A 14,817-nucleotide genomic window follows, 5' to 3' on the forward strand; every position below is an offset into this window, starting at 1 on the left:
CACCAATTTACCCATTTCACAAAAGGTTTTCTGTTTCTCAATAACCTTTCTCTTCTCTCATTACTTCTGAGGGAAGGAAAAAATAAACCCCAACCTTTTCATCTATGGATCCATGTTGGTCTGCTGCACAAGACTTTTTAAACTTTTTACTTTGTACAAACTAAGGTTACCAGAAATCTGGCTGACTAAGGCACCTTTCTCAGTTCTACGATTCATAATCTTCAAAAGCTTTTGATAAAAGTAAAAGTTGATACTTTTCGGTTCAATTAAGGGGGATAGCCGTGTAATAGTAACATCGATTCGATACCTTGTTTAGAAAATTATGCATTCTATTACTATTACAATAACAAAAAATATGAGCCAAAGGAAGGGGGGTGCTTGAGACATCCCAGTTTACCACAATTTATTATACAGATCCCCTTAGCAATCAGGGTATTCAGCTGATGCCGCCTTCAAACATTCAGCTACACAAGCTGCAATTCAAGACCTTACAATCACTGTGTAAAATTTCAATCTTTCAATAATATTACACACAGTGGAGTCCGCATAAACCGAACACGGTTAATCCGAAAACAGTGGTAAAACCAAAAGAAACTAAAATCCTCCATTTTTTTCCATTTATTTGGTCGCTTTTAAGAACAAGTGGGCTAAACCAAATTTCGGGGGTTTCCAGAAATCTAGACCTACATCAAAAGTGAGCCTTTTGGTTATAGAGAAAACTCTCCTTGTCTTTCGAAGAAAATGAACAAGGGGCAAAAACTTTACCTTCGATTTTCTCAAAACAGCATTTTTCGGGATAGCCGAATTGTGCTTAAAAACGACCATTTGAGCAACCTCCCTAGACCAAAAACCAGGCTAAACCAAAGAAAATTCAGCCCTTTTCATTCGGTTTGAGCAAACTTCACTGTACTTGCAGACAAAACTTTTTGTGGCATTCACTCCCAAAGACTGAGAGGTCAGGGGGAAATAAACTAGGAGCTTCCTGCTGAAAGTTTAAATCACCCTAAAATAAAACTAAAAACATATTATCTTTACAGAGAATCATCAAATTCAAATCTACACAGACTACCCTGTGAAATGCAAAAACTAATGGAACCAAATAAGGACACCCTATAATCCTAAAGAATCAATTCTAGTTCTATCCCTCTTACTTCAATCTCCCTTTTGCAACGTCAATTATATAATTTGCAACTTTTTCAAACCCAGAATTCTCTCAAGTTTTGGAATTCACTTTTGCCCAAGCAACAATCGCGTTTCTCACAAGTTTTTCAAACGCTTTTTTTTTTAGCTCCAGCGATACCAACAACTCTCTCAGGTCTTTCAAACAAGCAGTATTCACAACTCTCACCTTGGTAAAATGCTTTATTTCTACCCAAGTAGGATCGACAATATTTTTCTCACACACAATGCCTGAGCAGAATAGGAGAAATCAACAAGTTTGTGAATGCCCATTTGCCTTACAGTATACATAATTCTCATACATTTTCCCAAACACGTTTTTGTGAAAGCAAACGATCTAACTCACAAGAATTTTTTCACGGATTTTCACAGGATTCTCCCCAGTTACTCAACAAACACCCAAGCAGTATCTATAATTGTTACAAATTCTCTCATACAGAGTAATGTCCAAGCAGCAGGCAGCAGAGTCAACAATCATGAGTTTTTCAAACAAGCTTTGGCTCTGGCAGTCAGTTTCCTGACCCTGCCGCGGCTGCTCACATTTTGAGAGTGATCATCCATGTCATCGTCACATTCCGAATCTTTGTCTGAGCTATTGTCACTCCTGTCCTCACCCTCATCTCCTCTGTCCTCCTCGTCCGTGTCATCTTCAAGATATGTTACCCTCTGACGACCCCTGTTGCGAGTCTGAACCTTAGGGCCTCTCTTTTTTCCTTGAGGGCCCTTTTTCTTGCTTGTCTCCGATGCTTTCACATCGAAATTTTGCTTAGGACTTGATTTAGGAACACTTCTTAATCTAACACGTTTTCTTGGTACAGCAGTATCACTGTCAGAATCTTCTGAATGACTTATTTTCCTAATCCGCCGACGATTTTTCTTTGTGAATGTCTTGCTTTCAGGCTTTGATGACTCATTCTGAAGGCTTTGTGTGATAAGTTCGTCTTCTGAATCCTCATCGATTACAGTGGAAGATGACTCCTCCTCAGACTCCTCTTTGTTCGTCTCCCCATCTTCCTCCTCCTCTTCACCAATCTCAACATCTTGATCCTTCCCACTGTCTTGATCCTCAGAGTCTCCATCATTGTAATATTTCCTCTGAAGGCGAGCAGACCGTGCTGATCTCTTCAGGCTGTTGGCAGGACTCACTTTTTCCTCCTCTTCCTCAGAGTCAATGGCGTGGTCCCTGGATCGTGCTCCTCTAGCTTTTCTGTGGGACGGAATGTCTTCAGAGCGACTGGATTTACTTCGATGAGCATTGCTACCCTTTTTGAGAGGAGCCTTTGAGCGAGATATGGATTTTCTAGATAAAGATTTCGTAGGCTGTGGGCGTGCAAGAGTGTCACTGTCCTCATCACTGGAGTTTTTCTCTCCGGAGTCCTGTAGACGAGAAAGTGCTTCTTTCTTTATGGCAAAGTTTGGCACATCCTCATCATCATCCTGTTCATTTCCATCAGAGGTGTAAAAAATGTTGGATTTGAGGAACCGACCGCTGGCAGCCCGAGCTGGTAAAGGTTTTGAAGATTTCTCCTTTCCTCTCTTGAAAAACTTGCCTGTGGGAACAAGAACAGAAATAGCATGAGAGCCACTTTAGGTTTCATTTAATGATAAACATCATATAGTGTTGAGAAAGAGCAAGACAGACAGAAACATGAGAGGGAGAGAAAAGTACTAGGACCTACCAGTGGTGCCCTCCAAACATATTAAGATTTACAATAATAAAGTTTCAAGTTGTTCAGAAATGAAGAAGGCAGACCTGCCTAGTTGAGACCTTAAAAACTGATAATGAAATGGCCAAAGAATTGTAATTTGGCTTTAAAATTAGTAATAGTATAATTTTCCTTCAATGAGGTAGGGGCCTACTAAAAAAATAATGACCAGCAGAGGCGGCTCGTCTAAAAACTGGGCGTGCACAATTAAGCTATCGCAGGCTGAAGATTGTCCAGGGCATAGTAAATGAAATGGTGTATAATTTTAGGATCTTTGGGTTGGTGAGGGAGGACCTCGTGTTTTTATTTTCATTCTTTTTACTTGTCGCTTTGATTCATAGAACTTAAAATCTGTTTGTTAGCGAAACATCAAATTCGTTCATAAAGAATGAGAACTGAACACTCCAGTAATAACTTTCACCATTCCCCTACAAAACTATTCAAAGGCACAACCCACAGGGCGGTCTGTCACGTTCACCTCCCTCAGGTTCACAGTCACAGAGTCACTTAAAATAGCTGCAAGAAGATGAACCAATCATAATTCACTTGAGCCCTCCCCTGGATTGCTCCGACGATCACATACTTTTGGCATTGAATAGCGTACAGTCTATCGCGTTTATTTTTAGACTGCCTACTGTGGGCTATGTTTCGACACTATTCTGCAGGAGCACATTTGAGATGTGCCGGCTTATTAATATTAATGTACCGCCAAACTCGCTAGGAGTGTCGTCATCGCTTGGGTTATCCCAAAGACCGATTTATAGGTCAGGTTACCAGTGTTGAATATCCTACTGTGTTTAGTTAAAGCCTGTGGACTTTGGCATGGCATAGTAGATGTTTCACGGCGCTATAGACACAGAAATGATAGTTACGGCGCAAGCTAGGACCTTGTTTTGATATTATATTTGGCTAGTGTTTGTTTCTTGCTTCTTTTATTTTATGTGTGTGGGTGCTTTACGAAATAGAATATTTACAAAATTTGGGCGGCACTGCACGACCGTGCTCTATGGACGAACCGCGCCTGATGACCAGGGTGTCCAATGGAAAAGTCTGTTCCGCACAGCGTGCGAAAATGCATGATGAACACCAGCCACAGAATTCACAATGCAGGGCCACTCATCAGTATATATATGCCTGCTTAAAAGTTTGAGACCCACTAGTTTTGGGTTTCTTTTTAAGGAGGCTCAGCCATTTTCACAACTAAATCTAGATCTATATTTAGTAATCCGTAGAACGTAAAATCAATTAGATCTAAGCGTTACCGAAAGACAGAATGGCGTTTCTCGCGGGGAAAACGGAAGGAATTCTGAATTCATTGTGTAATAATGATGTGCAGTTCGAAAAAAAAAAAAATACTGCCGTTGTATTCGAAATGTAGAATAAAGACGTACTGTGGAAACTTTGCGCCCGATACCACAAGTTGTATAAAGAACAAACGATACTAAACAGTAATCGGTCTATTAGATACTTGAGTTTAACGAATACTCACGATTGTTTAAGAATTATTTCTGTGCGATCTATTTGTTGAATAAATCATTCAATAAATTGACTTGTTTTTCGTAATTTTCAGAGCACATTCGTATTTTAGTAATGAGGTCAAATTTCTGGCATATTTTCGTAATATTACGAAACATTCTTAAATATAGGCAGATCTGGAAGAAGGTGAAAAAATGAAACAAACAACACACACATTTATATACATACATAGATATATATAAATAGACAAACAGACAGACAGAAAGAGATACCAGAACCTATTGGAATATTCCACACATTGATCAGAGTAAATAAAACAAAAGACAACTTCTGGAAAGAAGCTCATCAATGAAATGAGCCCTTTGCCTAGGGAATTTAGAACAAAACAAAATCTTTAAGGGGAAGTGTGGGGAATAGAATTGACTTTAAATCTCTAACATTTTTACATCTGCTACTTCTCCGTAACCATCTAATACATAGATGAAGGCTGAAATATGAATAATAAAACCTAATAAAGTCACAAGTATTGAAGTAAAAAAAGAGGAACGAGGACACATGTGTGTCTATTGCCGATCAGAAAGAAGGGATCCAGACTAAAGTAGCTTGACCCCCTCCCGGCCACTGCAGGGGTGCGGCCAGTTCTCATAACTCGCATTCCAGTTGCGGTAAGGCTTTGAATAAACCACAAAAGCTTCCCTTGAGTCTTCCAATGCTTTCACTTTCATTTCCGGTCTTTCCCGCTGTTCCGACCCTCCCAGAAAACATCCCTTTGTGAAATATCCAGGTGAGTTTTTCATTAACTCTTATCACAACCTGAATATCATTATTTTGTCAACCAAGTGTGGTTTCTGTGTTTTAAAATGCATGTTTTTAAGCCTAACATTGTAAAAATATTACTCAAACGTAAACTTTCGGAGAAATGTCGATGGCCGCAGCCAGGGCAGGGTAATTTTTTATGCAGGCCCACAGGCGGTCGAATCGGCCGCACCGAGGACGGGTTTTACAGTAGAGGTCCTGGCCGCGGCCAGAGTCCAAAATGATAGAAAACCCTGGTCAAATCAAGGCTGAAGTCTTGAGATAAGAATCTAGACCTTGTTCTTGATAGAGGTAGGCTGTTTACAAAGCTTTTTGTCCACTTAATAAAGCTAGATCTAGATTTACTGGTAACAAAACAATACGATATTTTCAAGCATGGCACAGATCTCAGTGGCCTAGTGGTAAGGTGTCCTCAGGAATGGAAGACCCCGGGTTTAATTCGCAGCCAAGTCATACCTATGACTAAAAAAACTGGCAATCTAGATCTAGCAGCTGTCCCGCCTGGCGTAGACATTATGGGACTAGTGCTATGACGGGTTGGCCCGGTAAGTATACTGTGACTGGATGGGATAATAAGTTCTGTTACATTTCATATCCCAGTGTAACAGCACGTTAAATTGCCTTAATGACCTAGACTCTACTGGTTTTAATTAGAGACGTTAAACGCCAACTTAAAAAAACAACTCAAGTGAACACTAATCTATTTTAAAAAATGTATTTTCACAGGTCTCAAAATGAGTGGGAAACCGAAGGGGACAAAAGAAGCTTTTGACAATGTGTAACAAGCAGTCTGTGAAGGGATGGGAAGACGCAAAGAAAGATCCCTTCGTTCTTCCTACTTTGCAACGCAGGAGTAATGGCAGCAAGAGAAAGACATCGCTGGAAAAACTTCCATCGCTCATCAGTGGGCAAGAATTTATTGACTCTCTAATAAGCAAGGAGAGAAAGATCAAAAGGAAAGCAGAGATAGATGGAAATGAAAAAAGTGGATAGAGCCAAAATGGAAGAAGAGAAATGGAAGACTGGAAAAGAAGGAGAAAAACAGCGAGAGGAGCTAAAGAAGCAAAGTGGAGAAAGAAAATAGAAAGAGGATGCAAGAAGAGAGGAGACTGGCCAAGGAGAAGGGGATGGAGAATTAGAAGAAGCAAACGTTAGAAGCAAAAGAAAAGAAGTCCAAAGTGAAAGGAAAATAATCCAAGAAGAGGTTGAGCGATTCAGACTATGATCTGATACATGTGCATATTTCAATGAAAGTGAATATAATACTGTTTGATGAAGATGACCTGCAGTTGGAAGATTTCATGGAAGAAGAATGTTCGACTGAGGAATCCATGTTTGTTGAAGTGGGGGTTGTGGAAGGATATAAAAGTCCACAGAGATGACACATGGACAATGAAACGCTTGAACTTTATGAAGGATCAAGAGTCGGACCACAGACCGGAGAGAAATAGAAACAGTGTTGCTGTTGACAATGAAGACATAGGAAACAAGAAAAGTGGTTGAAGCAGAAGAAACAAAAAGAAAACATGCGTGAGAGTGACGGTGATGGGAACAAAAGACCAGTGGTTGGAGCAGAAAGAGAATGATATGCTGTGTGTGAGATGAATGAAGAAGAGGTGGAGGACTGCAACATGGTCGGAACTGGACACGAAAAGCAAGCATTGGCTGAAGCGGAAGGAAAGCCAGACACTGTGCACGAGAGTGGGGATTCACTTAGTCAGCATGACAATGGACATCGTACCTTGTGGCAGATGTTTACACAGAGATCGAGACCAGAGACGTGAGACTTGTCCGTTCTGCTCTTATCAAGAGTAGACATAGATCTTGATCTACCATCCTTGCAATTTTTTGCATAGATTTAGCTGTCATTGATTTCCATTTTGTTTGCACGCACTGATCAAAAGTAAATGGAATCTCATTTAAGTTGTATGTACCATTCTTTAATTTTGAAAGTCCCCGTTTGCATTGATTTCCATTTCGTTAGCATGCTCTGATCAAGAGTCTATTGAATCTCATTGTAGGCCTACCATATTTCAAATTGCACTTTATGTGTTTGTTATTGATTTCCTTCATTGTTTGTCATGTTTCCAAGTGTTTGAAGCTTATTTAAGACCTGGCCGCATAACGGGCATGGATTCGGCCGCACCTAGGTCAAGTGGCCGCAAGTGTGGCTCGTCGTTGGCCGCACCCAGAGCTGCTGGCCGCCAAATGGTACGCCGAAGTTGGGCAGAAAACACCCACTGCACTCTTTACTTGAAGTCTTTAAATTCCTGGCCAGGTCAGGGCCCTTCCGGTGGCTTTTTTCTCCACGAAAATCAAGTTGGAAATCTCTTAGTGCAGAAGCAGACAACAGTGCTAGCTGGGGGGGAATGTTCGCTCGTGGCCGCAAGTGGTCAAGTTACTCTATCTACATATATTTCGTCGGCAAGCTGTTCAAATGTTTTGAGTTTATAAAGCAAAAATTGTTCAGAAGAGAGAAAAGATTCGTTTAATTCTTTTAAATATTGAATCTAATTTATGAATCTTTTCTTGTCCTTTTAGAATTTAAATTTTGATAAAATGTTTCTTGAGAAACAAGCAACTGAAGAAGAGGAGGAAACAACTGCAATTTTTTTAAATTTTAATTTTTGGGTTCAATACATTTGAATAGCTGGCTGACGATATGTATTTTTCGCTTCCAAATAAAGGCATGAATGAAAATCTGATTCTTTTTTTAATAACTAAAGCAGAGTGATTATCTAGATTACCTTTTGTTTTCGACGGGGAACCTTCCAATCCATGATTCTTTTTGAATTGTTTTGACGGCTCGTAGTCGCCATCGCTGTCTTCACTCTCCTCCTCACCATACTCCACCCTTTTGGCAGCCGCTGATCCTTTCCCCCCTCTGCCGTTGTGCCGCTCCTCATAGACCTCCGTGCCCCCACTGTCGTCTTCCTCGCTCACGTGCTTGTTATCTTCCACAATGGTAGCATCCGAGTCATCACCACTGTCAGCCTTAAGAGAGCCTAGAAAGGACATACAGCAACGTGCACATGTCTCAGCTGGTACAGATGACTCAAGAATCAACTTTTATAGTACTAACTGAATGATGAGCAGGCTTTGTAAAAGTTAATTGTGAATTTGGAACCCCTCCAAACATCTTTCGCATAAATATATATATATGGTTGCTTTTAAGCACAAGGGGGCTATCCCGAAAAACCTGTTTTAAGAAAATCGAAGGTAAAGTTTTTGCCCCTTGTTCAGTTTCTTTAAAAGACAAGGATAGTTTTCTCTATAACCAAACAAATATACACACAAATGAAACCAAACTTCTCCTATATGGAGGGCAATGCCTACTTTTGGTGTAGGTCAAAATTTCTGGAAACCCCCGAAATCTGGGTTAGCCCGCTTGTCCTTAAAAGCGACCATATATGACACCACGGTGACCCAAATGTGGCCCTACAGCTGTCCTTACTGAATCAAACATGTTCCAAATGAAGGCCGTATGTTTAGTTTTACTGCAACCTAAAAACACAACAGACCATTTTTTAAACAAAAGCTCTTAATCAGTCAAGTGGTCCAGACAGTTAGCGTCTACATGTCTCTACTTGTATATACCAGGTAAGGTCATAACTCCAGTCAGGTCTTCTGCTATCTCTGCTCTTCCTTTGCACATCTCGGAACTTACAGGACCCACCACACTAGAAAACACATGTTTTATGTGTTAACTAGGATTTCTGATCGTTTCCTTAAAATACTATTTTATCTTTGCAATAGTGGAGTGGAACAACTGTCATAACTAATCAATACCATGATGACATTTCAGTGTTACACCACAACAATAGTAAAACTTTAAAAAAAAGAAAAGGAAATAGGAGTTGACCCAAAGATCCAACACTATTTTGTTGTTGTAGCTTAAAACCCTTTGACTTCAATATATTATTTATATATATGCACTAGCTACAAAAAGTACCTGTTCCAAAACCATTGGTGAGTGGAGCTTTACTCCGATCTGGGTTACCAGCCTGTGATGAGGACGGCTGACTAGCATCTATCACACTCGCGACAGGGACGTTCCAGTCAGAAGACGGCTGAGGAGGCGCAGCTGACGATTTGGACCTAGCAAAAGACACAAGGAAAAGGAATTATGGACGCAGGCACAACCAGGCTGCAGGTAAGGCATGAGACTTAATTTTAGTTTTAGTAGAGGTTTTACGGCGCTTGCAACTTCATGAGGTCAAATGAGTACCAGAAGATTAGAGGTGTTACAAGAGAGTAACAAACATAAAAAAGGGGGCTCTCGTGGCCTAGAGGTCAAGGGGTTGGCCTCTCATTCAAAAGGTCCTGGGTTCGAATCCGAGTAGCGACCGAAAAATTTTCTTCTCTAAATTTGTCTCCTTTCACCTCATTTCCTGCTCTCCAGCAATATTCTGTCGTCTGCTTTCATCTCCTCCTTCTGCCCCCACCCCCTCTGCCCCTTCCTCTGGGCTCCTGATTCTTTCTGCAGCCTTTCTACTGCTACTCCTTCGCTTCTTCTTACTGCTGTCTTTCAGCCACACCCCTGATCTTCTGGTAGGAAAGATCTACACCTAGCCTTCTCAGACAAGGGCGAAAAATCTCGGAGGGCCCCTGTGCAAGTTGCGCATGTTAAAGATCCCTTGGTGGTCTAAAATCGATAAGAGTAGGCTTCGGCCGCCACCCGAGCAAAATTCAAAATTTCCTACCAACTGAAAATATTAGGTGTGTCCCGCGCGCTCATATGACCTTATGCAGTTGCAAGCGCAGTAAAACACTTTACAAAAACAAACAAACAAAAACATAAAAAAGAAGAATGGGAGATAAGGACGATAGATGTTTGATAGGAAAGAAGGAGCAAACCACACCAGAGCACAAGCCCACCACCCACTGGCGTGAGACTAAAGGCTTACAACCTTGATCTTTTATGAAAGCAGAGACATTATTTGAAGCCTTAGTTTTTTTAAACTAAACTCTTTCAATCAACAATCAGTGTGCGTGTGTGCACATGTGTGTGTGTGTGTGTGTGTGTGTGTATGAATGTGTGAGTGTAGGAACAGGACATCAACAAAGAACTTATGGCACATTAAACTGTGGTTTCAAAACTTGTCTTGCTCAGCTTTCGCAGATTAATATCATCTTTGTTTTGTAGAAATCAAATTAATTACCATTAAAGGACAGCGATATTTCAGGGGACAATGCAACAACCATTCAGAATCTGCCTTTCTGTCAGAAGATTGCTTACTCAGACCCATCTTCTGATAAATGAATCAGGCCAAACACACATTTAGAGTTGTTTCTTTTTAAACTAGACAGAACTATGAACCCCACATGCATGTGCTCTGTATTAAACAATCCATGACTACAAATAAAAAACAATATCTGTCCAAAACAGGGGACCATATTTTGTTCTGCAGCAAAAGTTGCATTCATAAAGGTTCTTACACTTTTCTGCCATTGGAATTGAAAGCGCATTATGTAATAAATTAATAAAACCATTGTTTTGTCACCAACTGGGAAAAAAACAACCCTACAGCCTTTGAAGCTATAAGTTCTGTTCAAATTGTCAGATCTCAATAATGTTTGTATGTATTCATTGAGTACAGAGACATCAATATCCAACTGAGGTAGAAAGATGAGGGCATCTTCACTGAAACTGAACCAAAGAAATACAGTTGACTCCACTTGTGTTGGAGACCCAAGTCGCTTGGGTTAATCTTTACTTCAGTTGATCTGTCTCTTTCACACAAGCACCTCTTCTTTACCTTTAAGTCAAATGGTTATATTGGGTTCAACTCAAACATAAACACGCTTGAGTTGAAGTACTTTTATTTTACCACTTTTGCAAGTATGCAAGGGCTGAATTGATTTCTGGCCTGTGTAACATCAGATAGGTCAGATGTTTCACAGCAATATTTTGACAAGAGTGATAATTCATTAAAAAATTGAGACTTTTTTTGTGTCTGGGTAAGTGTTTTACTGCCTTCGCAACTGCATAAGGTCATATGAGAGTGCGGAAAAATAACAACCATACATTGTACATGTAGACCGATGAAGTAGGCCTTCATAATGCTACAACAAAATGATGAGGTGGAGGTGCGTAGCATCATGACACAATTGCCAGTGCTGCTCCTCCACTCACAGCCAAAGGGCACGGCACTCCGCAAGACTGAGTAATACTTAGTCTCTTTTGCAGTGTCATTTGAAATTAATTGGACAGTCTCTCTTGAAAGCAGTGCCATTTAAATTTGATTAGATAGGCCTACAGCGCAGCATCAGCATTCAGCATTAGAACTACTCAAACAAACCAAATGTGGTTTTGCACCCTCCACCCCATCCTACAATAATGCTTTTCAATCCGCATTTTGATTTGAGTTTCTCCACTACCGGTACCCTTAAAAAAAGATGGCTGGAAGAAAATGTGTCACACTTTCAATCAAGAGAATCAACAGAGAGTACTAAAATTGAATGAGAACAGGAGAGAGATTTTTGTTACATCCCTTAATTTTTGTGACCTTGACGGTAAGTTGAAAGCAGCATAAATGAGTTGATCTTTTCACTCCATCGATGAAAACTCATCCGCAGTCGATTGTATTCAATTTTACCAAGATTCACATCAATTTTTCATTCAAATAGCATTTTTGAGTCTTTCGAAGAGTGTTTCATTCCTTGAACTCCCCATCCCCTGAAACATATTAGTCCCCCTTTTTCCACTGTTAGAGGGCACAAACCTGTGGCGGCTGTTAAGTCTCTGTACTCTGCCCGAAGCCCTTAGTGCTGACTTCCACCTTGAGATGATGTGACTGATCTGGTCCTCAAACAGGGCTGACAACCGTAGGGTCATGGAGTAAATCTGAGAAAACAGCAAAAGAACAAAGAGTTTTGACTCGGTTTTCACTGCATGATCAACATTCTTAGGTTGTATATATTCTCTCAAAATTAAATGATCAAAAATGTTTCACACACCTCCCCCCGACAAAATCTAAATAATAAAGGAGGCAGGCTGAGCTTTGACCTAGATCAGGGGTGTCAAACCCCATCGCTCACGGGGCAAAACCCAAATTACACTTTGGCCTGCTAGACTGGATAAAAACCCATTGTGCAGTGAAAAACTAAGGCTTTTTTTTAACAATAAGTAAAACACTCGACAAAATTTAAAACAACAAATCAAGGGAAACCAATTTTTGCCCATATGCCAATTTGTGGCAGCTGGAAGTCTGGTATTTTTTCTTGGCGACAAGTTTATGTTTGGAATAAGGTTCTGTGTTACAGACATTTTAAGGATGAGTTAACTAAAATTCTCGTACAGGCCAGACCTTACTGTTTGCCAGGCCAGATGCGGCCCACGAGCCTTGAGTTTGACACCTGTGACCTTGATTATTAGGGCCATTTTGGGGTATGTGGGATTTCCAGGGGTACAACAAATAAAGCAGGATATAGCTGGACATAATACTTGATAGCCTACTTCATTTTTCACACACAAGAACTGATCAATGTGTCTCTTATGCGCAGGGCCAAAATCCTAACCATTACTCAACAGATGCTAAAAGTTTGAGTTTTCATGGCACTAGTGACACTACTGGTACATGCACTGGGTTGTGTAGTGCCTAAAGAAGCAGATAAACAGCAATGGTGAACAAAAAAAGAAGAAAAGAAGGACTGGACTAAAGCTAAATAGGGAATAAATTTGACAAGACCACCACAAACCTTATCAAAGGAAAATAGTCAGCATAATTTCACTAGCCTGATAGCACAATTAGAGAAAAAAAGGTCTCCCAAATCAGAACCCCAACCAGGGTACTTGTCATTTTTCAAATAAAACTAAGACAGAAATAACAAAACAAAACAAAACTATTTTGTACTTTGCCACTTGATGCCCTTTTATTAGAATAACGGCTTCCCTATTAACCTCTAGTAATTGATTCGGGAGACTACGGGATGGTGCCGACAAAATACATTTCCTTTACTCACCCTAGACCTCTTATTGGTGTTGTAGAGCTTTGAGTTGGTAAAGATGAGGCGCATGTCTTTGCTCATGTCCACGGGGTTGCCATAGTGACCAGTTGCCAGCTTTGTGTGTACCGTGGTAAGGTCCATGGGGTTGCTCACAATGTCTTCATAGTCCTGAGATTTGAGGGCAGAGAATACAGTATATGAACATGTCTTTACATTTCTGAGATATCAGTACTGAGAATACAGTCAGTCTATGAACAGTCTGTAGTGTATGAGCATTAGTAAGTATAACAGCACTTTTGACAATTATAACTAATGCCAGAAAGGAAGCAAAAAGAGAATAAATAATACTGAAAATAAGATGTAAAGGCAGACTTGTCAAACACTCCATGACCAAAAATAGGAGGGTTTTTTGGGGAACACAAATTGGGAGTCTCAAGAACCTCAAAGCATTAAGATTGCGTACTGAACCGATCATGGCAAATTAACGTGTGTAGCGAATACAAGCACATAAATGAAAAGAGAAAAATAGCGTTTTCATATAACTTATACTTAGTCTCATACGCCCTGACAGAAATACAATTCAAGACAAAAAAATTGGATTTTACGCTAATCCCATAGAGGTTCTACGAAGGAAAAAAAAATAGGAGAGCTCCGATTTCCTGTAAATGAAACTACCCTCAAACTATGAATACAAGAAATGTGCAAACAATTGTAAAAGGAAATAAAGAAATGAAAATATTTTCAGACCAAGAAAGGATTAGTTTACTGGTGTATAAATTTTTTTTTTAATAGATAAAAATATCAGTTATATTATAGCATAACTCACAAGGTACTGAGCAGGATCTACAGGCACTCGGAAAGGTTCCGAGTCCTCACAGTCAAACAGCATGGCCAAAAGAGATTCGCTCTGCTCCAGCCAGGCATCGGGGTTGGCTTTAACTTTGGACTTCGACTTTCTCCGTTTCTTCCATTGGCCGTCTGGTGTCTGAGCAAAATAAAGCACCAACTGCAATTAGGGCAGCCCCTCTGGTGTCTGTAGATGACATTCATGCTCCCTCCTATAACTGGTTATTTCACTTCGGAAGTATTTACGAGCCAGTGAAAAAACCAGCAACATTGCGCGAATACCAGTACCCCCCCCCCAAATTTTTATAGGTCTCTCCATACTGATAAGTCAGATGAGCACTGCAAACTACTTTGAGATCTGCATATGATACTTGTGAAATTCTTTATCCCAACAAGTCTTTGTCAATTCAAACACTCATTTGAAACTTACTTAACCAGTAAAAATAAATCACCTGTACCATGAGAAGTTTCAGAAACTCATTGATATGAATGCCAAATGTGTAATGCACAATTTGTCATGACAGACTACCATCGACTTTCAGAATTTTGTAAACTTCAGGGGGGGAAAAAATCCAGCTGACACTATGAGCGTACATCTACGCCAATGGGTCATTGAGCAAAGAAAACTACAGCTGCTGATCTGTTCGAGCCATTGATTGGTCAGGAAATGTGACGGTGATTAAATGTAACAATCTTGACTCAAAAGACAAAAGAAAATTACAGATGTGTATCGATTTCCAGACCTGCTGTGGTCACATTCAGACATAACTTCCAGTGACAACCCTATTCTTCTGCTCTTGTAAAAAATTCTTCAAGTGTCACTTTCAACTGACAAAGTTATCCC

General features: G+C 40.1%; 1 protein-coding gene across 1 annotated transcript in view; it reads right to left on the bottom strand.

Moving 5' to 3' along the window:
* Positions 1-1,334: 1,334 nt before the first annotated feature.
* The window catches only part of LOC101850741 (bromodomain and WD repeat-containing protein 3), a 44,528-nt gene continuing 31,045 nt past the window's right edge, over positions 1,335-14,817 (bottom strand). Inside the window, exons 30-35 of the mRNA XM_005104638.3 lie at positions 13,954-14,112; positions 13,143-13,295; positions 11,903-12,024; positions 9,130-9,275; positions 7,925-8,182; positions 1,335-2,729 (exon numbers count right to left, since the gene is read on the bottom strand). Coding sequence (XP_005104695.1) covers positions 1,654-2,729; positions 7,925-8,182; positions 9,130-9,275; positions 11,903-12,024; positions 13,143-13,295; positions 13,954-14,112 — 1,914 coding nt within the window. The 3' untranslated portion in view covers positions 1,335-1,653. The remainder of the gene's footprint in view (positions 2,730-7,924; positions 8,183-9,129; positions 9,276-11,902; positions 12,025-13,142; positions 13,296-13,953; positions 14,113-14,817) is intronic.

The sequence above is a fragment of the Aplysia californica genome, unplaced genomic scaffold (genome assembly GCF_000002075.1).
Source record: "Aplysia californica isolate F4 #8 unplaced genomic scaffold, AplCal3.0 scaffold00429, whole genome shotgun sequence".
NCBI classification, from domain to species: domain Eukaryota; kingdom Metazoa; phylum Mollusca; class Gastropoda; order Aplysiida; family Aplysiidae; genus Aplysia; species Aplysia californica.